General features: G+C 39.7%; 1 protein-coding gene across 1 annotated transcript; it reads right to left on the reverse strand.

The window, feature by feature from the left end:
- Positions 1-496: 496 nt before the first annotated feature.
- On the reverse strand, positions 497-26,302 carry SSR1 (signal sequence receptor subunit 1). The gene is made up of 8 exons (XM_054492782.2): positions 26,015-26,302; positions 22,851-22,963; positions 16,495-16,582; positions 14,243-14,505; positions 11,703-11,779; positions 10,876-10,954; positions 8,332-8,425; positions 497-2,869 (listed from the first exon to the last, which is right to left on the reverse strand). Exons 1-8 carry the CDS (start codon positions 26,091-26,093, stop codon positions 2,802-2,804), a joined length of 861 nt encoding a protein of 286 aa, XP_054348757.2. The 5' UTR covers positions 26,094-26,302; the 3' UTR covers positions 497-2,801.
- Between the last annotated feature and the right edge of the window lie 947 nt (positions 26,303-27,249).

Genomic DNA, 27,249 nt, shown 5'->3' on the forward strand with positions numbered 1-27,249 from the left:
TGCACAAACCAAGTCAATTTTCCTTCATATCAAGGGTATGGATATCATTGTACTATAAGATGAATGCTATATATGAGGCTCGCCTATTACTATATTTATCTACTGTACCTCGAAAATAACACATCATTAAGTAAAGGTTGCAATGTTACATTACCACCATTTACTCCTCCCCAACACAGCCATGATACAGTTCTAGGCTGATGTGCTACCAATGTACTTTTAAGGCAGCAGCTCTTCCATATTTTTTAAGGTCTAAATTTGCCCTTTCCTCTTATCAAAATAACATTTTCTGAAGTTACCTGAAGTTAAAAACCTCATTACTATCAAGTGAAGCTTCTTTTCTTCTGATTTCTACTTTACTCCTTCCCTGAGGCTTCTACTTCTGGGGTCCCATTTCCTTTTCCTGTCCTGGGACAATGGTTTAGAGGGCAGATTAGCCCTGAAAGTCACCAGCTACGTAAGACCATGAAGTAAATGAGGAAGCTATACAACCAAAGCGAGATCCATGCTTTATGAACACATTATTCTCACACATCTGGGGACAGGTTTGATACACAAGATCCTTAAAGTCATTTTACATATTCTGAAACCAAGTTGTTCAAAAGATGAATTCTGAAAACATAGTTGGTGTAGCAAATGAATATATCAAAACAAAGAAAAACTTCATCCAAATATTTACATTTTAAAAAGACATTTAAAAAATAGGCTACTTATTAAGTGTGCTTGAACAAACCATGTGTGGAATTGAATTCCATTCATTACGGAGTTAGTTTCTGCTAAATACTTACTGATGCTAGAGCAGACCCCTGGCATCTGAGGATTTAAGAGTTCAACTGTTCTCAATCTATGCTAAAAAAAAAAAAAATAAAACATGACAAATAATAAATTCTACATTTCCGAGGCACTAATTTGAACTTCAGAAGTCGGAGGGCTGATATGTAAGGCAAGTTATTTAGGAATGAGGAGGGCTGGCAGCTGTAACTCAGTGTGGTTTTGCAACTGCCTACGTTAGTACCAGGTATTCCATAAAACTCTCTAGAGGCCATTTACATTTTGTAAATTCTGTAATTACACCTTACTGTATCATGCCCCAGTAGTTTCACAAACTTAGATATTCACAAAAATGTTTTGGAATATATTCCTTGAGAATGTGAAGGGTCTCCTATATTACATTAAAAAAAAAACCATGCAGTTACTTAGAGCTCATAGAGCTTTTTCAGAATCAACTACTGATCATAACAGCCCAATTAAAAACTCAAACACTTTATATTACAGATATAGAGTTTATAATCCAACAATACCAATATAGGTAATTTGATATCTTAGCCCCTATTTGCAAAGTAATTAACAATTACACAATAACTTCCATCTGCTTTGGCTCAGCTGTTTAAATACTTAAACAGTTTGGAAAGCCTTTTTCTGTGTGTATCTCAGTTTGTTTTTGTCTGTGTGGGCATGAGCACAGGGGAGGTTATACTGAAAACGAGAATGAAGAGGTCAGGAATTAAAGAGCCACTAAAATTTGACTTAACATTTTCTTATAAAATACATGTGGGAGAACATGGCTTAAAGACAAGAGAGGGAGAGCCTCTTAATCGTTCATACTATTTTACTTCACCCTCCATCCAGTCTGACAACAATGCCAAACTTAATTTACAATCTAGGGCAAGAGTAACTCTATAAGAGGATTTTTGAAGTACAATTTAATTTTGGTTCCAGTCTTAAGCACTTAAGAACAATTTTTGCAATCTTTCAGATTAACTAAAAAGGTTATATCAACAAGCAAAACTCCCAAAAGATTAGGTAAGAAAAAATTAGTTAACTGCTTTAAAAATATCCAACTCACTTTCTTCATTGATTAGGAGTAATTGGGAAATATCTCTGTCCTGATAACTTGATTTTCTGCTTAGTCTGTGGATCAAGGCAACTTTTCTTTAAAAACGATGCTTCTATTAAGGAGAGAAAAATTCTCTCTCAAAACAAAACAAAAAAACCTACACACAACTGAGTGAGTAGGTCTCAAATCACTCCAGAGCTACTACCTCTGGGTCAGAACTAGAGCAACAACGGACAACACAACACAATTTTCACAAATGTACTAGTTTCTTTTTGTGAAAAAAGGGGGTAGGATTAGGTTTCATATATTAAAGTCAGCAGAAATTTCATGTTTCACAATTTGTTGCCAGAGAGATCCCCAAATTCCTTGAAGCCACTGGGAAGTTTTCTGAAGGTGCGCATTAAACAGCAGCAAAATACTGAAACAATTCTATTGCTAAAAAGCAGCTGCTTCTGCTTCTGCCTTTAGAATACTAATTGTAATACAGCAACAACAACAAAATGCTAATTTGTGCCATCAATTGAAATTTGAGCTATTCCAAAAATTGTTTTCTTTAAAACTGTTCAAGGCAGGACATCAATAATCATGGTGGGTAAATATTAACTGAGTTTTGGGGGGAAAATCAGAAAATGTCAAAAAGGAAGAGACAACAGCATTATATTTAGTATTCTAAAGACTTGTTCCAGGTAGTTCAACAATGATTCTGGTAAGACCAACTGCTCACATACATACACACGCACACACATAGATTTTAATGGTTTAAAAAAAAACCAAATTTGTTACTTTAGAAAAATGAATGCAGTGCATTTTCAGCAATATTATCGCCACAGACTCTGATTGCTCAGTCCACACACAAGTAGTAGTTGCCTTCTATGGTGACATGGCTTCTCTGCACTAATTCCCATCAGGCCGAAAAATATTAGGGCAGGTTAAGTAAAGACCGAATTGTTGCACAAAGGAACATTTACTCATCAGATCCCACTGATCTCTTCTGTGCCCGTTTCCTGGGCAACCTTCTTGGTGAAGCTTTATCTGGAAGAAAAGAGAACGTTTTAAGCTTGCCTACTATAAGGATATGGAATTCAAAAGACATGTAAAAAGTATTTACCTTCAACTTTACCACTAAGTTACACACACACATGGATGAATACCATGTAATAATGAATGCCTCCTATCTAGCTCTAGGTTTTAAAAACAATCTTTAACATAATCCTTCAAGAGGTAACTCCAATTAAAATGAAACTGTTTTGCAATTAGGGTGGGTAAGAGATTTAAACTTGGTTATTGTACTGCTGAAGACACCATGCAAAATCTTGAATTCTATAACTTAACCAAGTTTATACATGCATAAGTAAACACTTAAAAACTGTTTAAAAGGTATGATAGTGACAGCTCAAAGAGACATGCTGGTTACAAATTAAAGATTTTGTATTTACAAATGCAGTCATGCAGTTTGCATAATTTTTCAATTTCATAAATTTACCTGGAATAAGCAGCAGAATAAAGGAAATTAGTATTTCAATGCTAAAACAATTCTATGCACACAAGCTGTATCTCCTATGTTAGATTCTCAGTAGGGTCTATTTAACAGAAAACACATTTGTGGTGGGTTTTTCCACTTCCATTTGGTAAGAGGTGTCATTTATAAGTTTCTCCAAAAAGTGACAGGCTAGATGTATCTTCCCTCTATTATTGTCTTGTCTTACTTTCTGGGGGGGTACTTTACATATTAGGAAGATTTTAGAATAAGTTAGAAATTACTTGTATAATTGTTTTTGTATTGATTTTGATTGATTTTGCATTCACTGATTTCGTATTGATTTTTTTGGTATGTTTGTATACTGTAGAATAAGTTAGAAATAAAAATCATTTTTTCCAGTTAAAAAAGTGAAGGGCTAGAAAGTGATTTTCACCAAAGTATGGGGCTTATCTGTAAGCATTTCATAAAATAGAAAAAAAAAATCTGTTCAAAAGATCTCCCGTCCCCAAAATTATGAGATCACCATGCCTAGAAAATGTGTAAATGTTTATCAAGAATATTTTTTTTTTTTTGAGACAGAGTCTCACTCTGTTGCCCAGGCTGGAGTGCAGTGGCACGATCTCGGCTCTCCACCTCCTGGGTTTAAGCAATTCTCGTGCCTCAGCCTCCCGAGTAGCTGGGATTACAGGCACACACTATCACACCTGGCCCAGCCAAGAATATTTAAAGACTACACATTTTGCTTCAAAGAAATCTCCTTAAGATTAAGGGCTAAGGCCGGGCACAGTGGCTCATGCCTGTAATCCCAGCACTTCGGGAGGCTGAGGCAGGCAGATCATTTGAGGTAAGGAGTTCAAGACCAGCCTGGCCAACATGATGAAATCCCATCTCTACTAAACTATAAAAATTAGCCAGGTGTGGTAGCACACGCCTGTGATCTCAGCTACTTGGAAGGCTGAGGCAGGAGAATCACTTGAACCCAGGGGCTGGAGGTTGCAGTGAGCCGAGATCACACAACTGCACTGCAGCCTGGGCAACAGAGCAAGACTGTCTCAGAAAAATAAAAAAAAGTTAAGGGCTAAAATATTAAGACAGAGCCTACATATCACATGAAAACTGCCCTCACTTTTCAAGCGTGAAAAAAAACCCAGAAAACTGCTCTCACTACTTCATTAAGTAGGTTACTGATGGATGGTTTCAGGGGCTCTTCAACTTACCTAAAACTGAGTTGTGAGTACAGACAAATGTTTCTGATGAAGAAAGTCTACAACTTTTGTCAGATTTTCAAAAAGGTTAGACTAGGAACTACTGCCCTTACAGAAGACCAATCTCTAAATAATTTTTTAAAATAAGCAACATGCTGAACAGTCTTTGAGGATTCAAAAAGTACTCTAGGATTTAACAGCCATCTGTGTGAGCATCACTGTTATATGCAGATGTGAGCTGGGCATGGTGGCTCACGCCTATAATCCCAGCACTTTGGGAGGCTGAGATGGACAGATCACTTGAGCCCATAAGTTCAAGACTAGCCTAGGCAACATGGTGAAACCCCCTCCCTACAACAAATATAAAAATTCAGCTGGGCATGGTGGTGTGCGTCTGTAGTCCCAGTTATTTGGGAGGCTGAGGTGGGCGGATTGAGCCCAGGAGGTCGAGGATGCAGTGAGCCATGATCACGTAACTGCACTCCAGCCTGGGTGACAGAGTGAGATCCTGTCTCAAAAGAAAAAAAACAGATGTGTAGCTCCCATGACTTGAGCTACCACTGATGCTATATGTCCCAATGTTTCCAAATCTTGATTCACTTGTGCTCTGAAACAGAACTTTCAAATGTTTCCTGGACATCCTTATCTGGGTGTCCCAAAGGTTTTTCACACTCAGCATAGCTAATCCAAACACAGCTCTCCTCATCATTCCATGCTTCTCTTTCCTAGATTATGGGACATTAATGGGATCAGCTTTCATCCAGTTGCCTAAGTTCAGAATGCTCTTTCATTCCTCCCTCACTAACACATCCAGCCATAAAAAACCCCATCTATTCCACCTGTGAAACATCCTTCTTACTCCCTTTTACTCCCATCACCACTGCCTCAGCTTAGGCCCCAGTGACTTCTGTGCTTTACTGAAATCACGGAACTGGTAACCCTGCTTCCAGCAGCTCCTTTGCAGTCCTCCACAAAGTAATCCTAATTTTTCCTTTCTTTTCTTTTTTTTCTCTTAGAGATGGGAGACTTGCTATGTGGCCGAGCCTGGATTTGAACTTCTGGGCTCAAGCGATCCTCCTGCCTTAACATTTCCAGTAGCTGAGACTACATGTGCACACCACCATGCCCAGCTTACCACAATTTTTAAAACACAAAATTGTAATTCCTCTCCTTTAAAGTGGCTCTCTTTGACCTAGGAGTCAAAAGTTGTTAGCATAGCTCATAAAACCTTAAAGACTCCTCACCCAACCTTTCAAGACTCAGGTCTAGTGCTGACCTCCTCCTGTGCTCTTGTTACTTTGTACCCACCTTTCATAAAGCAACTGCCATACTGCAATTATGTTTCAAATAGACAGCTAGCTCACACAAAGCAATAGAGAAGACAATTTAAAAACGGAAAAGGACCTGAACAGCCAATTCACAGGAAAAGCAACACTAGCCAACACAGTCATCTCTATTATCTGCAGGAAATTAGTTCCAGGACTACTCCCCCACCGCAACCCCACCCAAATCCAGGCACACTGAAGTCCCACTGTCAGCACTGAGGAACCAGTGGATACAAAAAGTCTTCCCTGTACTTAAGTTTGGTATCCTGCAAAAACTGTGATTTCCTTTTTTTTTTTTTTAAAACAGATTTTATTTTACTATTATTTCAATAGTTTTGAGGGACAGATGGTGTTTGGCTACATGGGTAAGTTCTTTAGTGGTGACTTCTGAGATTCTGGTGCACCCATCACCCAAGCTGTGTATACTATAACCAATGTGTAGTCTTTTATCTCTCATTCCCCTCCTACCCTTCCCCGAGTCCCGAAAGTCCATTGTATCATTCTTATGCCTCTGCGTCCTCAGAGCTTAGCTCCTCAATGATTTCCTTTCCTCCCCACCCCCATCTTTTTTTTGAGACAGAGTCTCACTGTCACCCAGGCTGGAGTGCAGTGGCACCATCGTGGAGCAATCACGGACCTACCAGGCTCAAGCAATCCTCCCACCTCAGCCTAGGCGCACGTCAACACATGTATTTTTTTTTCATTCTTTGTAGTGATGGGGTCTCACTATGTTGCCAAGGCTAGTCTCAAACTCCTGGGCTCAGGCGATCCTCCTGCCTCAGTCTCCCGAAGTGCTGGGATTACAGGTGCGAACCACCACGCCCGGCCAAATATTGTATTTTTTATCTGCTTTTGGCTGCAGATGTGGAACCTACCAATATACCAAGGGTCAATTATATTGAAAAAATCTGTATATAAAGTGAAACCCGAGCAGTTCAAACCTGTGTCTTTCAAGGGTCAACTATGAATATGTGTAAAGGAGCTGAACCTCATTCTTAAAGAAATGCAAATGAAACAGTAAGACACTCATTTTGTATCATACCGACAGATTAAATAGGCAATATTGTGCATGGTTAAGAACATAAATTGGCACTACCTTTTTTTTTTTTCCTTTTAGGAGGGAAATGGGGTCCCTTCCATAAAAATTCAGTGTATTTAATCTTAGACCTAGTTACTCTACCTTTAAGAAGTTATCCTATAAATTTATATATAAGAATATTCATTACAGTATCATCTGTAGGAGTGAAAAACTAAAAGTAACCAATATCCTTCCAATACAAAACAGGTTTAATCTACCATGACATATATATATATAAAAGAATATTGTCTAGTTGTTACAGTTAGGTAAATATATATGCAGTTACTACAAAGAGTATGAAAACTGAAGTTGTAGACAGCATGATGCAATCTGAACTAAATACTCATATAAAAACAACAGGCGTATATGCTTATAGATGTATAGAAAATTAATGGAAAATATAAACATAATACCATTTATGAAAAATAGGGCCGGGCGTGGTGGCTCACGCCTGTAATCCCAGGACTTTGGGAGGCCAAGGCTAGCGGACCACTTGAGGTCAGGAGGTCGAAGCCAGCCAGGCCAACATGGTGAAACCCTGTCTCTACTAAAAATACAAAAAAAATTAGCCGGGCATGGTGGCACGTGCCTGTAATCCCAGCTACTCGGGAAGCTGAGGCAGGACAATCACTCGAACCCAGGAGGCGGAGGTAGCAGTGAGCCAAGATCGCGCCACTGCACTCCAGCCTGGGCGACAGAGCAAGACTCCATCTCAAATAAATAAATAAATAGGATTAATGAAGTCAGGAACTGACTTAGTTTTTTCACTTCTGTACTATTTAATTTTTTATAATGAGGCTGTATTGCTTTTATAATAAACGTTTTTAAAATGTCCTACAATTGAAGAAACATTTCTATATTCTTTTATAAAGATTAGTACTTTAACTGAATATGTAATAAAACTGAAATGTATCTGTAAAGTAAATTATCAGGTAATATTTTAGGTTTATTCTTTCAAGTTATAGTGGGTAGTTTTTCTAATAAAATGTAGTAAGAAGAACTGTTCCATTACTCATTAAACTTGATGTAAAATATTTACGTGCTATTTGAGAGCCCCCAATACTCTAGCAAAAACCATTAAAAAAATTAAATGCCTCACCTCTTCTACTCTGCACTGAAGCAACAGAAAGAAAAGAGACAGGAAATGGATTAGGAACACAGAAAATTCACACATTCATAAATAAGCTGCAGATGTGGAAGAATTTCCAAATTAAAGCATGAGAAGACTACACACTGAATAAACCTTTAAGGTCTTAATTAATCACTATATTAGATTCTACACAAGTAACGGAAAAGATGAATGTTAAATAATACTGAAAAAGCTTTTTTTTTTTTAAACTAAATCTAAGATATTTAATTTCCAGTTAAGAGAAAAACTTCCCAGCCAAGTCTGTAAGACTACTTACTGATTTGATTCAATGTTTCCTGAGGAATCCAACTCATGTCAACATCATTCTGACTTGATGTACCCATTTCTACTTTCTGTACGGGTCTCTTACGCTAAAAGAACATAAAGACATATTTTAAAGGAGTTCCATTATATCATTTACTTAATATTTTTTATATTTTTTAAAAGAGTTGAGGTCTTGCTATGTTGCCCAGGCTGCCTGGAACTCCTGGGCTCAAGCAATCCTCTTGCCTGAGCCTCCCAAGTAGCTGGGACTATAGGCACATACTATCATGACCAGCTGTTTACTCTAATTTTTAAAACACCTATCAAATTACTTAATTTAAATATCTTGGTAAACAAGTTATATTCTCTTCTAGTCTTCCTAGAACATACTTCTACTCAAATATTTTATTAAAAGGAAGGAGAAAATCATGTCTAGTACTGATTATAAAGAATAAATCTTCACATTTATTTTCAGGCTTTAAAGACCTTTCCCCTTGCTATAAGTTCATGTTATTGTACCATTGGTGGACCAAATAAGAGTATCTATTTACACAATGTCTTTCTTTCCCTTTAGGAACCAAATTGTAATCAATGAATAAATTTATTTCTATATTTAATAAAATTCAGGATAACTGCTGATATGTTACATGCAGGCAGTTCCTGCATCATAAGCTAAATACAATTAAACAGTTGGCACAGATAAAACAAAACAAAACCATAAAATCTCATTAAGCTAACCACCTCAATTTAAGAACTTCAAACTTTATCCCTAGAGTATTTACAGCAAAACTGCTAGAAAGTAAAAATGACTCATTTAGCCTTGCTTTAAAAAAAACCCTAAGAAACCAACAAACCTCAGTTTATCTACATAAGAAACAGTATTAATTATATAATCCATAAGTTAGAACCTAAGTACATGGAGAGATAACTTAAAAATAGTTTCATTTAAATGGAAGAAAAATGGAGATGCGGCTATACCTAATATACAAATTTACAGCAAAAATTCCAACCATTATGACAATGAGGCAAAGCAAGTTTTAGAAATTAACATTTAAACACAAAGTATTTCTCTTTTAAAGAGAAAGAGCTTATTAATAACATTCATTGTTAATTTTAATATAGATTTGACTGCCTGACTTAAGGCTTAATAAATAATCGCCAAAATGATTAGCAACTGTTTAGGGTCTAATGGATTATACTAACATATCTGATAAAATTTTTTATATTTTCCCACTGAGAGAAACAGTATAGGTTTTGTTTTTGTAGGCTGGAGGGAAGGAAAGGAGGAGGGTGAGTGAAGGAAGGAAAGGAGGAGGGTGAGTGAGGGAAGGAAAGGAGGAGGGTGAGTGAGGGAATGGGGAAGAGGAGGGTGAGTGAGGGAATGGGGAAGAGGAGGGAAATAAGGCTGTGGTAGGGAATGAATCCAGGGTGAGAACCATGATCGTGGCAGACCCTAGGTGTTACCATTTTATTACTCTAACCACAAAAACAGAATTTTGACTGATAGAACAAAATGTATTAGTTCTTTTTCCAATGAAAGGACTCATTTATTAATTAAGGATTGTTTCTATAATTAAGAGTATTAACGCAGGCTGGGTGTGGTGGCTCATGCCTACAATTCTAACATTTTGCGAAACCAACATGAGAGGACAGCTTGAGCCCAGGAGTTCGAGACCAGCCTGGGCAACATGGCGAATACAAAAATTAGCTGGGTGTGGTGGTGTGCACCTGTAGTTCGACTACTCAGGAAGATGAGGTGGGAGGATGACTTGAGCCCTGAAGGCGGACGTTGCAGTAAGCCAAGATCGTGCCACTGCACTCCATCCTGGATGACAGAGCCAGACTCTGTCTCAGAAAAAAAAAAAAAAAAAAGAATATTAAAGAAAATATAAAAGCTAGGTTACTTGCAGATAAAATAGCATACCCATTAAAAAGTATAGTAAACAGAACAATAAAATCTGAGTTTAGGGAATAAAAATTCTAGCATTAAGAGCTACAATACCAATCCAAAGGTAAAGATCACTCTGGAGGGCACAAAGGACACTATTTGTATGTGTGTATCAAAGTCTAAATGAGGCCAGGTGCGGTGGCTCACACCTGTAATCCCAACACTTTGGGAAGCCAAGGTGGGCAGATTGTCCGAGTTCAGGAGTTTGAGACCAGCCTGGGCAATACAGCAAAACCCTGCCTCTACAAAAAATTTTAAAATTAGTGGGGTGTGGTGACATACACCTATGGTCCCAGCTAACCAGGAGGCTGAGTTGAGAGGATCACTTGAGCCCAGGAGGTCGAGGCCACAATGAGCCAAGATCACACCACTGCACACTCCAGCCTTGGGTGACAAAGTAAGATTCTGTCTCCAGAAAAAAAAAGAAAGTAAGTCTAAATGAATCAATTTACATATCCAAGGCTTCACGTTTTATTTTAAAAAGGTACAACAAAGTTCTAAGTATACAAACCCACAGTGACAGTATGAGGCTGAAGAACCAGATTGTGCTTAACTTAGTACTTAACAACTTTTGAAACATGGCTGTAAGAGGTGTTCATCCATAATTACCTTTCTAGATTCTAGGAGTTGATGAAGGCCAACAATAACCAGAAGCCCAAGACCAGCAAGGAACATATACATAAAGATTCTGGTATAAAAGGAGAAAATATGAACTGTCTTTAATTCAGAGGAAATACCACAGCTAATTACAACTATAATTATAACACATGATAGAAGCTTTCCAAATAACTTATGGGGAAAAGGAATAAAATGCTTTGTATTCAACTTAAATCTAGGCAGTTAAGTTTTATAAATTACCTTTAAGAGCAATTAGTCAATAAAAAAAAAAACTCTATGATTGAAAATAGAATTACGATTTATGCTCTATTCAAAAGCTCGGTTTATAAAATAATTGCATTAGCTTTCATCTGCCTGGAATATTACATTATTTTGCACAATCCAATTTAAAAATTACCTTAAGTGAATTATATATAAGTTTAGAGTAAAAAAAGATTCATCATTCAGAAAGAACACTTACATTTTTCAAGATAAAATCTTCTAACTTCTGTTTTCAATAGTAATTTCAGAGGCACAAGACTTAGTTTAGGCTGGTGAACAGTTTATAAGCATGAGGTAGAAAATTTAGATGAGAGGAAGGACAGAAAGCCAATACTAACTTTTAAAGAGATTCTTCCATCAGTTTCAAGTATCTTTCCTAATTTGACTTTAATAGTTATAAGAATCATCTGAAGTATGAATGAATATCGTAAGGATTTCACCAAATCTATACAGTTCATTCCATCGTCAACATCTAAAAAAATGCTGAAACAGGAGCAAGCTTTCCAGTCTTACTTTACAAGCAAAATCAAGATCTACATACTACAACCTTCACTTACGTTTCTCCATCTAACCCATCCTCTCTTTCAATAACTGTAACTGTTTGATTGAAGACTGCATCTTGGAATACATTGCCCTGTTTAAAAAAATAAAATAATCAGAAAAATCTAAATGCAATAAAGGAAGTAAAACATGTAACATTACTTAAAAGAGTTACTCTAACAGATTGAATATAGCCTTCTCATCACTTAGAAGACTCAGCAAATTCATATGTAACTGCAATATTCCGTGTCAGGGACTCAACACTGTTATTTTCTCACATAAAATAAAAAGTCTCTGGGCCAGGTGAGATGGCGTATGCCTGTGGTCCCAGCTACTCAGGGGGCTGAGGCAGGAGGATTGCTTGAACCCAGGAGTTGTGAGTCCAGCCTAGCAAACATAGCGAGAGCCACACCCCTTAAAAAAAAGTCACCAAATTTGCCAAAGTTGTCCCCTGAATTTTCTTCTGGGGTAGGGGTGGTGGTGTGAGGACCCAGAGAGTAAAATAAAAATGAGATAAAGAAACAAAGCTCACAGCATTCTTACGCCAACAGCTTTACCTTCTGTTGTTTGCAATCCTTCAAAACAAGGAAGGAAGAGTACAGCAGCAGCTGCAGTAGCAGGTCATTTTAAGAACTAGATCGGAACAAAAGTTAAATTCATGTTCTAAAATGACAGTGGTGCCGGGCGTGGTGGCTCACACCTGTGATCTCAGCACTTTGGGAGGCCGAAGCAGATCACCTGAGGTCAGGAGTTCAAGATCAGCCTGGCCAACATGGAGAAACCCCCTCTCTACTAAAAATACAAAATTAGCCGGGTATGGTTGCGCATGCCTGTAATCATAGCTACTCAGGAGGCTGAGGCAGAAGAATCACTTGTGCCCGCAAGGCAGAGGTTGTGGTGAGCCGAGATCACTCCAGCCTGGGCAACAAGAGCGAAACTCCCATCTCAAAAAAAAAAAAAAAAAAGACAGTGGGCTGGAAACCAATTTCTTCAAAATAAATGGGATGGTACTTTATGTATGAAAATATTTTTATGTTGTGGTCTTGAAATAATTTTATCAGTTCACAATTTTAGTTTTCAAATGCATTAGACTCACTGGGGCAATACATAGCTATTCTTCACAAAGGTAGTACATTGTCAAAACTGTCACTTACTGCTAAACTGTAACTATGTAAGTTTTACTTCAAGATCCTTCAATTTGCATTCCTCTATTGATAATTTCAGGAATAATATACAGATAAAAAAAAGTGGTACAGGTGAATTTAAAAGAAGGAACTAAAACTACATATATACCTGTTGGATTAAATTTTATTCTACTCAAAAACAAGGTAAAATCAGTAATTCTTTAAGCTACTTAACTATAGAGTTAAGTAATAACTGTAAGTTATTATTTTGAGGACAGGATGAAAATACTTCCTTTTCTCTACTAAGTAATCAGAAAAAAGAAAACTTGACTGCAGCACTAGAAATTTAACTCAGACATAAGGTAAACATGTTAACACCAGGGTAATGAAAAGGTTGAATTAGCTTCCAAGAGAAAATACAATTTCCTTGTCTGAAAACTTTTTGACAGGAATGGTTTAGATGTGCTCTCAGAGGACCTATTTCTACTAGGGTTCTCTCATTCAGTCATTGATGACTGATATATAGTATACATATTAAAAATCATAAGGCATCAGAGCTTATATTAGGACATTTGGTTCTCCTAAATCAAAAACTAAATGATAAACCTTGCTGCTAAAACTACATTGAAAATATATGGTTCTATTTTACCTATGAGTATATAAAATGATGGGAAAACAGCTACAGTCAGTCTTTAAATTTACAAACAGAAGTAGTAAAATGGGCAAAAAGCAAGCAACAAAAGGTACAAAACAAATTATTTGACAAATCTTTTTTTCTTTTTCTGAGATGGAGTCTCACTCTGTCACCCAGGCTGGAGTACAATGGTGCGATCTCAGCTCACTGCAACCTCCGCCTCCCAGGTTCAAGTGATTCTCCTGCCTCAGCCTCCCGAGTAGCTGGGATTACAGGCACCTGCCACCATGCCCAGCTAATTTTTGTATTTTTAGTAGAGACGGGGTTTCACCAGGTTGGCCAGGCTGGTCGCGAACTCCTGATCGCAGGTGATCCACCCACCTCAGCTTCCCAAAGTGCTGAGATTACAGGTGTGAGCCACCGTACCCAGCAACAGATCCTAACATCTGAATAAGCTGTAGACTCCATTGTGTGTCTTACTGCTCCTTTTCCCATTAAGATCCGGCTCACAGCTTTACTTACATCTCCATTTTCACTTCCACTCCCACACAATAGCACCTTATTCCCCTCATCTCTAGTATGCATCACTTATCAGCATGTTCCAGTGCCTGTTTTCATCTACCTCCCCCACTGGATTAGACTTGAAGAAGAAACGTGCCATTTATCTTTGCTTCCCTGGTGGCTATCACAGGTTCAACCACAAAACAGGCAACTGCATGAACAGATGAATTCTATTAAACAACGTCACCATCCCCATCCATGTCTAACTTAAACAAAAAGAAAGTTTAGAGGATCTTACGTTCAAATCTTTGTAGTTCAGATTGATGACCAAACCAAATGGTCGCCCGCCCATGGGCTCTGCAGGAATGAAAGAGTACTCAAAAGTTGCCTGTCTTTGGGGTGGCACTACAGTGTTCAGAGGAAGAGCTGTGAAATTCTGGATATAAAACTGGTAGTCCTGAGGATAACGGAATGAGGCATCTAAGGATTCAACAATAAAATCTTCTGTACCCTTGTTGGTAAAGCCTACCAGGAACTTCACAATGTTATTTGCTGGAAAATCTGAGAAACAAAATAGAGACAAGAAAATTAGAACACATGGAAAGAGCACAAAATATTTAAAAAGGCATTACTAATGGATTCTGGCACCCTTTCATGTGGACTTTGGTGTCAGAATCCCTTCCAATAGAGCACTCCAGTCACCCACTAACTAGAAATTGATTCAAGCTGCTGTATAGGCTGAAACCCTTTTGTCCGTATGCTAGCACTCCCACATAAGCATTCAAATAAGCGTCTCAATTTCCGACCAGATCACATCCAAATCATGTGGTAAAAAAGAGTTGTGTATTTTTGGCAGTGAAATAATCAAGCAGCAGGGTTACATGTGTTGGTGAAGTCACCTTCACCTCCAGCTTAGTGTTATCTGTGCAGATAAATAGAGAGAAGAATGAAGAAAAGATAAAGTCCAAGAGTTTCATCTGAACACTAGTATCTGTCAGAACATAAAAATTAATCAGGCAATCCCTATCCACATTAAGCAATTAATCAAAATGCAAATTTGAAGGTTAACACCCAAGGATGTAGCTACAAAAATGGAAGAGAAAAAGCATAATAAAATTATACTTCCTACAGGCATAAAGTTCAAAAGCACATGAGAATAAAACAGAAAATGTAAGAAGACCAAGAAAATTCATAACTTTCAATATTAAGTCTTCAATAATTATACTGTAGTCTACAAAGCTGAGTCTCACTGAGTACAGCACAGGCTGTGGGGTCAACAGATCTAGGTCTGGATCCTGTGTTCTCCAATCTATTTATGAACTGGGAGCCCTGACCAGTTTCTTAACTTCTCCAAACTTCAGTTCAACAATAACTATGCTCAGTGGGTTTGTTAGAACTAAATAATATATGCCAAGTATTGAAAATAGCACCTACCATATAGCCCTCAATAAATTATCAGCCATAATTATTTTCTTTTAATAAAACCCAGGCACTGGCCGGGTGTGGTGGCTCACACCTGTAATCCCAGTACTTCAGGAGGCAGAGGAGGGCAGATCACAAGGTGGAGATCGAGACCATCCTGGCCAATATGGTGAAACCCCATCTCTACTAAAAATACAAAAATTAGCTAGGCGTGGTGGAGCGCACCTGTAGTCTCGGCTACTTGGGAGGCTGAGGCAGGAGAATCACTTGAACCTAGGAGGCAGAGGTTGCAGTGAGCTGAGATCACACCACTGCACTGCAGCCTGGCAACAGAGCAAGACTCCATCTCAAAAAACAAACAAAAAAACCTAGGCTCGAACCTAGACCATATTGGAAAAATTAAGTATCTCATTAATGGTTAACACTCAAAATGTGACAAAGGGCCAGGCGCCATGGCTCATGCCTGTAATCCCAGCACCTTGGGAGACAAAGGTGGGTGGATCACGAGATCAGGAGATCGAGACTGCCTGGCTAACATGGTGAAACCCTGTCTCTACTAAAAATACAAAAAATTAGCCAGGCGTGGTGGCACGTGCCTGTAATCCCAGCTACTAGGGAGGCTGAGGCAGAAGAATCGCTTGAAACCGGGAGGCAGAGGTTGCAGTGAGCGGAGATCACACCACCGCACTCCAGCCTGGGTGACACAGCGAGAATGCATCTTTAAAAAAAAAAAAAAAAAAAAAAAAAGACAAAGTTACTTTGCTGTGGCAGTTTTAAAAAGTTTTAAAACATGATCTTTCTCAGGAGGTTGAGGCAGGAAAATCAATTAAACCTGGGAGGTGAAGTTTGCAGTGAGTCGAGAGGGGGCCACTGCACTCCAGCCTGGGTGACAGAGCAAGACCCTGTCTCAAAAACAAAATCTTTGAAAAGGACAGTCAATTTCTAGTTAAACTAGGTAGTATCTTATTTTTCCCCCTTAGTTCATTTTTTATTCTGTCTATACCACCTACATATTCCCTTTAAATGCCAACAATATTACTTTACAGATATGGGTATTCAGATATATATGAAGAAGCTCGTCGTTTTAAAATTCCTACATCTGAATTAAAACTAATACTTCTGTATTACCTTCTCCTTTTACAAACAGTATAGTTGTATCTGCACTCGGTGAAGCTTCAGGTTCACCAGACACATCTTCTTCCTCTTTATCTTCTACCTAAGAAAAAGAACAATTAAGAGGAGATTACTATGGGAGAAAAAAAATCATTATTTAAAAATAAAGATTTGGCCGGGCATGGTGGCTTACGCTTATAATCCCAGCACTTTAAGAGGCCAAGGTAGGCAGATCACCTGAGGTCAGGAGCTCGAGACCAGCCTGGCCAACATGGCGAAACCCCGTCTCTACTAAAAATACAAAAATTAGCCAGGTGTGGTGGCACGTGCCTGTAATCCCAGCTACTTGGGAGGCTAAGGCAGGAGAATTGCTTGAACCCAGGAGGTAGAGGTTGCAGTGAGCTGAGATTGCCCCAATGCGAGACTCCAACTCAAAAAAAAAAAAAAAGAAAATAAAGATATGTTAGGATGAAATATTGCTTCTCTACAGCTTTGCTGGGATTAGCAATAAGAATTTCATCATACCTCATTAATTAAAACAGAACTTTTGGAGCAGTGCCTCTTGAACAATAATGTGCATACCAATTCTTTGGGGATGTTGCAGATCTAATTCAGGTCTAGGGCAAAGCCTATCATTCTCTTTCTAACAAGCACCCAGAAAATGCCAAAGCTGCTGGTATTCAGACCATATTGTGAACTCCAAGGTTCTAGAACAGAGCTTGGTAAACTTTTCCTGTAAATGGCCAAATAGCAAATACGGACTTGCAGACCATAAAGTCTCTCTTGCAACTACTCAACTCAACTCAGGGGCTACTGTGTGAAAGCAGCCCCAGACAATATGTAAATGAATGGGGATAGCTAGATGTGGCTTGCAACCACATTTTGCCCACCCCTGCTCTCAAGTACCTTGTTAACAGCCTTACAGAGATTTCCATTCTAATTAACAAAATTTTCCTGTGAGGATCAGTCACATAATTTTGAAGGAAAAAAAAAGAGTGTGACCAGAGATCTTCCTGGGGTGATAGAAACATCCTAAAACTGAATTTATGTTGCAGAACTTGGTAAATTTACTAAGTGTATGTTTAAAACAGATGAATTTTATGATACATAAACTGTATCTCAACAAATTTTTAAAAAATGTGAACAAATTTTATTTAAAACTTTAAACACAGTGCAGCATCATTTCTCCAGGCGTCAATATGGATTAGAGACAGTCACACCTTTGAAGTATCCAGACTCTTAATAAATTGAGATGCTTCAGTATGCCATTGTTTATTGGCATTTAACTTTTCACTTATATAAAATACTCCTTCCTCCAATAGATAAAACTTGTCAAGAGCAAAGATTATCTCATAATTTTAAAATCCTCCACCATCCAGCTCATGCACTTGAGAGAATGCACTCAAACACTTGTTCAATGACTGTGAAACTGTGTTGTTAGTTATATTTTAAGTATCCTTAATGATTTCATTCATTTAGTAAGAGTAAGTTTCTACTTCTGAGAAAAGAGACCCATAAGTAGGAAAAGAGACCAGAGACAGGCTGAAACCATAAATGACAGGAACAGGGTATATTTCAGCAAGAGAAATCCCTGATATCTGATTAATGGGTTTTGGAATAAAAATAAACGGAAGAAGTAACAAGACAACAGCTTGAATCACTGGAGCCATATCAAAACAACAAAGAGTTTATGGAGATAGGACACATGGCAAAAGATTTGGACATATAAAATGTGAAGTACTTATGGAGCATTCAGATGAAACTATCCCGTGAAGAGCTGGAAAAGAGCTACAACAGAATAACAACGGAAAACAAGGAATTAGGCAATTAGGTTGCTGATGACCTTAGCAATACTAGTTTTACTAGATATATGGGACCAGACCATGATAGAGAATAAATGTGAAGTGAGCAGAAGAGAAAAGCTGTCCCAGTTTCTCTTTCAAGAAGCCACTGGTGTTGGTAAAGATAAGTGGGTGCAGCAAATGTGGATGAACAGTATAAGCACGTGTGGCTTAACAGAATTAAAGCACTGAGGAGGATTAATGCCTGATGTCACAAAAGGAAGAATAATGTAACAAAATTCCGCAGGAAGAGATGAACACAGGTGGAAGGGTTAGCCTTAGAAGAGAACAAGGACAACTCATTATTAAGAAGAAAATGCAGAACGATGGGTGAATGATATATTTGGAAGTAGAAAATACAAAATCTGATAGAGTTCATGCTTGATGGCCTTCTTCACTTTCTGACACTGAAGGCAATGTTGCTGCCAAGACTGAAAACTCATTTAGGGATTTAAACATGGCAAATGTTTGGAACACTGATTGTGGAAAACTAAGTAACTCATTTATCTTACAGCTATTCAGCATATAAGATATATAATGCTTAGTATCTGCTACTTGCTAAAACTCCAAAATATTTCAGCTATTGCAAACAATCTCCGGAGGAGAGTATAGAAATTGGTGGCACCGGTTGCCTACAGGGAGATGACTTCATGGCTGGAAGGCACGCAAGGGAAACTTTTCATCATATACTCTGTACCTTGTAAGTTCTGAGCCATTTGAATATATCATCTATTTTAAATAATTTTTTTTTTTTTGAGACGGAGTCTCGCTCTGTTGCCCAGGCTGGAGTGTAGTGGCATGATCTCAGCTCACTGTAAGCTCTGCCTCCCGGGTTCACGCCATTCTCCTGCCTCAGCCTCCCAAGAAGCTGGGACTACAGGTGCCCACCACCACACCCAGCTGATTTTTTTGTATTTTTAGTAGAGACGGGGTTTCACCATGTTGGCCAGGATGGTCTTGATCTCCTGACCTCGTGATCCACCCGCCTCAGCCTCTCAAAGTGCTGGGATTACAGGCATGAGCCACCGCACCCGGCTAAATAATTTTTTTTAAGTTAGCTAGTGTTATTACTACTACAGCTCTTGTTTTAATAAAAATAAAAACAAAAACCTCTCTCATTTCTATGGGGAGGACAAAAAACCTTTCAGGAATGATGGCAAGGTCCATTGCAACCCAGTTTTATAGAGTAAAAGAATAATCAATGGGTTAGAAAAGCCCAAGGTGACTAGGCCAGGCGCAGTGGCTCATGCCTGTAATCCCAGCACCTCGGGAGACCGAGGCGGGCGGATCACGAGGTCAGGAGATTGAGACCATCCTGGCTAACACGGTGAAACCCCGTCTCTATTAAAAATACAAAAAATTAGCCGGGCGTGGTGGCGGGCGCCTATAATCCCAGCTACTCAGGAGACTGAGGCAGGAGACTGGCGTGAACCTGGGAGGTAGAGCTTGCAGTGAGCCGAGATCGCGCCACTGCACTCCAGCCTGGGTGACAGAGCCAGACTCTGTCTGGGGTAGGGGGAGGGGCGCGGGGGAAAGCCCAAGCTGACTTTAAAAAAAAAAAAAAAAAGTTTGCCCTCAAAAATTCTAAACCAATAACCTGCGTCTAAACCAGTTGTTGATATCTTAGATCTTATGAAAAACCCCCTTTTCCTTCACTTGACTCCAGGACACTGGCCCAGTGGCAAAGGATCCTTCCATATCTCCCAATTCCTTGATGCCTTGGCAGCTGAGTACAAGGTGATAAAGAAATCTTGGGAACAGCAGCAGTAGGTGAACTTTCTAGCTCATTCAGTTCTGGAGGTGACTTCTGTAGCAGCCTTGGCTTTGAGGGCCCATCTTTCTTAGACAGTCTACACACAAGCCTACCCCTGCTGGTATGGTCTAGTCCAATGGAAGGTAATACTTTTCCTGCCTTTCTATTTCAATCTACCTTAAATATTTTCTGATTTGAGATAAGTAACAAAGCAGAGGGTACTAACACTTTTGTACTAATTGGCCAGGGTAGAAAGTGGATAATCAGAGTTGTTCTTTTTCCTCTAATGGTTCTTAAGGCAGAAGAAATTAAGGTATGGAAAAGTTCTGGTCAACGACACAAGGCTATCAAGGATCTAACAGTTCCCTTCTCTACTCCCTACTCTCTACTTATTTATTTAATTTTTTTTAGAGACAGGGTCTGACTCTATCACCCAGGCTGGAGTGCAGTGACACACTCATAGCTCACTGTAACCCTGAACTCCTGAACCCTGAACTCAAGTTATCCTCCTGCCTCAACAGTTAGGATTACAGGCACAAGCCACCAGGCTCAGCTAATTTTTTTAGTAGAGATGGTGTCACGCTATGTTGGCCAGGTGGTCTCAAACTCCTGGGCTCAAGTGATCCTCCTGTCCTGGCCTCCCAAAGTGCTGGGATTACAGGCGTGCCTCATGGCGTTCAGCATCTCTCTTCTACCCTCTTCCTCCACAATAAGTACATTCCAGTGCCAGATAGCACAAGTAATTTCATATAATTGGTAACAACGATGTAATTCATCAATAAATTTCAGTACGTGCCCGAATTTCAGTGCCCCAAATACCATCTTTAATCCTAAATTCCTAGATGGATTCCCTTCCAACCATCACTCTAAGTTATCCTACCACAACTAGTCAAATATTTATTAACAACAATGCAGCAGAAATGCATTAATCTAGTTAAAGCTGTTCACTTAATGCAGGCTGGGTTAAAGATGTGGAGTCTTAACATAAACCCTAAAGGTATGTGTATACATACATACGAAAGGCTTGACTCACAGATAATCAGTAAGGAGTTCCTAAAGAGGGGGAAATTAGGAGAGTTCACAAATTACTAGGGACATCCTATCCAGATAAAACAGTAGGTGCAGAAGCATAAAAATGATAACTCAAAAACACCAATAAAATAGCAACAGATTTGCTTAGTTGGAAGACATATTTCATAAAAATGAAGGTAAGTCAAAAAAGAAGCAGAAATCTATATATAAGAATAAATATTTTGATACTGAAATAAGAAAATAGGGAACTAGTGGTTTAATTTTGAAGGAAATGACAAAATCTGGAATCATGAGAGGTTCCAGGTTCAAGTATGACATGAAAATAGAAAGAAAGAAAAAAAAACTGTGTAGGATGGATTATAGTCGTTCCAGAGAGGAAATAAAATTAACTAGATGCATGCTGCAATGATCCCAATTCCAGCCCAATATTCTTATTGTTGTATTACATAGTAAACATTTCAGAGCTGAACAACTTTTAAGAGATCTTCTCTAACCCCCTTATTCTTCACCAGATATATTTTACATACTGTTTGTTGTCTGCTTCTCACCCCCTGCCATTAAAACACATATAACTGCCCCAAAAACAAAGTCTGAAAGAGCAGAGAAAATATCTGGTTTGCCCACCCAGCACCAAGAACAGTGCCTGGCACATAAGGATTCAGAAATAAAACAAGCAAGCAAAAAGAATAAAAACAGAGTAAAAGCAAGCAAGCAAAAAAGAAACTGAGACCCACAGAGATAAGTCAGAAAAGTAAGCAGCAGGTATTCCAAATCTATGAAACCATGAGGTCCAGTGCTATTTCTACTATGTTGTTACCCTTCTAGACTCATGTCACCACGATCCTGAATTGTTAACTATTTCATGTCTCCTTCCCTGTTCCAGAAAATACTTACGCTCTACTCTCAATGACTGGTGCCTATTCTCCCAACTTCAATTCACTTTGATCACATTAACAAACCTCTAAAAGCTGGGATTTTAAATTTTTGTATAAGGATAAGCTCTAGGCCAGGTGTGGTGGCTCATGCCCCTAATCCCAGTGCCTTCAGAGTCCGAGGCATGAGGATCATCACTTGAGCCCAGAAGTTTCAGACTAGCCCGGGCAAGAGAGCAAGACCCTGTCTCTACAAAAAAAAAATTACAAAAATTAGCCGGGCTTGTTGGGGCATGACGGTAGTCCTGGCTACTCAGGAGGCTGAGGCAAGAGGATCACTTGAGCCCAGGAGTTTGAGGCTGCAGTGAGCTATGCTCATGTCACTGCACTCCAGCCTAGGGAACAGAGCAAGTCTCTGTCTCTAAAAATAAATAAGTAAGGATAAATTCTAGATGTACTATTGATACGGTTTCACTGTGTCCCCAGCCAAATCTCATCTTGAAGTGTAGTTCCCATAATCCCCACATTGTGGGAGGAACCTGGTGGGAGGTAAATGAATCATGGGGACAGTTACCTCCATGCTGTTCTTGTGATAGTGAGTTCTCACAAGATCTGATGGTTTTTATAAGGGGCTTTCCCCACCCTTTGCTCTGCACTTCTCCTTGCTGTCACCATGTGAAGGACATGTTTGCTTCGACTTCTGCCATGATGGTAAGTTTCCTGAGGCCTCCCCAGTCATGCTGAACTGTGGGTCAATGAAACTTCTTTCCTTTATAAATTACCCAGTCTTGGGTATGCCTTTATTAGCAGCATGAGAACAGATAAATACAATTACATACATTTTACATATATTAAATAGTATATAACACTAACCAAATCTGTGGGTTCATCTTCTTCTACCTCGGCTTCATCATCTTCATCCTCAATTATGGAATCTTCTACTGTTTCTTCATCCTCTGTAAGATCTTGTGCCACTGCTAACGAGCCTAATGATAAAATACAGAAAAAGCAGTTAACCTTTACTCTGGAATACTAATTTCTTTTTTTTAACATCAGGTATAGGCAAAAAAAACTTCCCTTGGACTAACAGAATCTCCCAGTTCACCTGAATGATGCCAATTACAATGCATCTAAGAATATTTATATTTTATTTTACTGGTAGTCTTAACATGTCAATTTTTTTTTTTAAGAGTCAGGGTCTTGCTCTGATGCCTAGGTTGGGAGTACAGTTGTGCAGTCATAGCTCACTGCAGCCTCGAACTCCTTGGCCCAAGTGATCCTTCCACCTCAGCTTCCTGGGTAGCTAGGACTAAAGGCGTGAACCACTGTTCCCTGCCTGCATGTTATTTTTAATGGAAAATGTGGTTTAACTTCAAAAAGTGCCCAACAGATGGAAAAAGGAATGGCACAAACTAAAGATGCCTTGAAGCACTAAGAACTTCAAGCAACTTTGTTAAGCAAATTAAGGAAAATAATTTTTTTGCAAAGAAACTTCCAAATGTAATCCCTGTCATTAACGATACAAAGCAAACTAAACAACCCCCACGTTTAAAAGAAAACAGCATTCTTGGCCGGGCACGGTGGCTCACGCCTGTAATCCCAGCACTTTAGAAGGCTGAGGAGGGTGAATTACTTGAGGCCAGGAGTTCAAGACCAGCCTGGCCAATACAGAGAAACCCATCTCTACTAAAAATGCAAAAATTAGCTGGGTGTGGTGGCACACACCTATGGTTCCAGCTACTCCAGAGGCTGAGGCAGGAGAATCGCTTTAACCCAGGAGGCAGAAGTTGCAGTGAGCCGAGATTGTACCACTGCACTCCAGCCTGGGCGACACAGCAAGACACTGTCTCAAAAAAATAAAAATAAAAAAATAAAGCATTCTTAAGTTCTAATGTTCTATGTAGGAAACACTGTTATCAGAGGTGACTACAGCTGAAACTCTTAGAACTTGATAGTTTGTAAGCCAATGAACAAATATCTGTAATCATATCCATGGTAAAAACTGGCGTGCAGGAAAAACATTGTTTAGTAAAAACTGTATTGGTAGCTTCAGGGTTGATAGCAAAGAAAGAATCCAATTATTTTTGCATGTGGCTTCAAACATGTTTTAAGATATTTTTTTTTCCTCAAACTTAGTGTTACAAAGTACAGGTATAATGCAAAAAAAATGTAAATCACAGTTTTATAGACAATAGTACTCTTAAGTAAATCACAGTTTTATAGACAATAGTACTCTTAAGTAAATCACATTATATCTATTTCAGGCAAGACCATAAAAAGAATTTCAAAGTTCTAGTGTCTTCCAACATCTCTCAGAAAAAATGATGATGTGGCAATTCTGTGGAGAAAAAACATGGGAAGGGAAGCGTGTTTTTTTTTACCCAGGAGAAACAGTTAAGGACCATGCATTTTCAGTCTTTTCCATGTCTTTTGAGTTCTCACTGGCTGCTAAGATGTATTGCAAAACATTAAAGAACACTGAACCATGCATTATGAACTAAAGAGATTTCACTGCCTGCTGAACAAAGACTAAAATAGTGCATTCATAACTTACAAGTCCTTTTCAAAAACCAGTAAGAAAAATACCATGTCTGACATAGTAATTTAAAGTTGTGGTTAAATTTGAGCACTTTGGAATATAAAGGTCTTTCATAGATATTAAACAATTTTATTATTTTAATGTTAACCAATAACAATTTTGTCCCCATGAAGTCTAACAGTCTTCATTCAACTGGAAAAACCGAACAAACACAAAAACCGTTACTCACAAAAAATGTTTACAAGATATTAATTCAGTTTAGATAATGAATTGATGCTTCTTGAAAGTTTTTACAACTTGAAAATGGTTATAGTTCTAAAACTACAACATTTGTCAAGTTTTCTTTTAAAAAGCTTAAAGAGAACCAGCAAACGACTCCTAAAGTAAAAGAATCTTGTTAAACCTGCAGATGAACTCATTAACAGTTGTTTAATTCTCCCACTTGGTTTTCTAGCTATTAAACAGAAGCCAGTCACTTCACTTTTCATCGCAAAACAACTCGTGGATACCTGTCACTACCGTTAAGACACACAGCTTGCTTAAACTTACAGAATGAAAGGGAATTCTAGTGCTTAGTCAGACTAATTATTTCACTTTACAAATTACAAAGTCGGAGTTCATAACAAAATCTGGGCAGGAAGTCAAGTTGCCACATTTTTATATTCTGCTAAGTTATTTTCACACTTAACTGCTGGGTTAATTGTTGGGAAGACTAAATCTATGTATTAAAAACACTCGAAGTAAGCCACATTTTTTCAGCACAATACGATGCTTCCACAAACAAAAAATTGTTCCATGGAAGGAAAAGGAGAGGAAGAAGGCAGAAATAAGGGAGACATCCCACAGGGATTCTTCAGTCCGCTTGGCAGCAGGGGCGGATAACGGGGGTGACGATGGGGTAGTTTGTCTGAAATCAAGCCTCCTAGTAACACATACGGGTCAAGCAGGGGGTGAACGAGGCAGATGACCATTAAACAAGACACTCTGATGGCTTAGATGTGTAGAAAACAAGGGTTTTGGCAAATGAATGAAGACGGACTCCCGGCGTGGAAGCTAAAGACACGTCAGCCCTGAGCGCGAGGGGCTGGGGGTGGAGCGGAGCCAGAGGCGGCCAAAAGAAACAGCCCGGCTGAGGCGCGCTCGGAGCGCAGCCGTGTCCAGCGCCTCCTCCTGCAGCCGAGGACCCTCCAGTTCTGTGCGCTCCTGCAAGCGAGGGTCCAGGGCAAGAGGAGCAAGCCCAGCCCTCGGCCGGCCACGAAGCAACGTCGCCCGAGCACGGCCCCGCGCTCCGCTTGCAAGGGGCAGGCCGCAGCGGGGTCTCCAGCGCCCGCGGGGACCCCTGCTGCTACGAGCCTAGGCCTGGGGAGAGGGCGGAGAGAGGCCAGCGGGGGGGACGCTGACCCCAAGACCCGGAGCGGCCACCGCCTCCAACTTCAAACTTGCCATCACGGGCATCTCCTTCCTGGCTATCCCCCTCCGCACACTCCCTTAGCCTCACCTCTGGGGCCGCCTCGGAACAAGACAGTGGCAGGGAATACGAGCAAGAGAAGCAGCAGCAAGCGGGGGAGGAATCTCATGGCGCTGCCGGTCCAGTGTCCAGTTTCCGTCCGCTAACGCTCTCGGCGGCTCCGGCGGTAATGGCGTTACTCTTCATCCGGGCTCCGGGCAGCGAGGGGCGGGACACGCACCACGCACGGGCCTTTGCCACGCCCCTCCCCGGACCAGGGAACGACGCCGACGTGGCTGCTCAGCGCCGAGAGGTGGGGAGAGCAGGCCTCCCGGAAGTCATGTGGCCGGCAGCTGGCCTCTCTGTGGCTCCCGCGAGAGTCCGCCTTCCGCCGCAGTTGGGAGCCGGCAGCTTGCGGTTAGCCGTTCTTTCCGCCGAGTTCTTTACTCCCAATTAATTAGCATTGTCGGTGGTTACTTTATTTGAATGACGATCCTCTTGATAACGGCGATCTAAAGAACATGAGCTGCCTTTATGTGGCACTTAAAAGCAAAAAATTTTGTTGGAAGAGAGGACATTGTTCAAAGGAAAAACCATGAAAATATACAGTGGAAAATCTTTGTCCCCTGTCTGCCCACACCCTCTTCCATGGTTAAGTAGTGACAATTGTTAAATTATTATTATTTTTTTTTGAGACGAAGTCTTGCTCTGTCGCCCAGGCCGGAGTTCCGTGGCACCATCTCTGTTCACTGCAACCTCCGCCTCCCGGGTTCAAGTGATTGTCCTGCCTCAACCTCCTAAGCAGCTGGGACTACAGGCGCACACCACCACGCCCAGCTAATTTTTGTGTTTTTACTAGAGACGGGGGTTTCACCATGTTGGACAGACTAATCTCGAACTCCTGACCTCAGGTTATCCACCCGCTTGGGCCTCTCAAAGTGCTGGGATTACAGGTGTGAGCCACTGCGCCTGGCCAGCAATTCTTAAATTCGTATGTGACATTCCAGAATTATAAGTCACCTAAACAGTGTTTTGGTATGTAGTCAGCATTTGTAACTATACAATAGGTGCAGCAATGGCTGTCCAGTTTTCTTTAGTTTCCTTTTCATCTATTTTGGATTTGAGTTGCTGGAGTAATATAGCAGTTCATGAAATTAATCTGAATATTAAGTAATCTTGGACTGGACCAGTGTGAGATGTCATAAAGATGAGGAAGTAAATCGTATGCTTACTATTGTCAATCACCTCCTTAGAACTGTGCTTTTTCATTTAATTTTCTAAACATC

The sequence above is a fragment of the Pongo pygmaeus genome, chromosome 5 (assembly GCF_028885625.2).
Source record: "Pongo pygmaeus isolate AG05252 chromosome 5, NHGRI_mPonPyg2-v2.0_pri, whole genome shotgun sequence".
Taxonomy (NCBI): domain Eukaryota; kingdom Metazoa; phylum Chordata; class Mammalia; order Primates; family Hominidae; genus Pongo; species Pongo pygmaeus.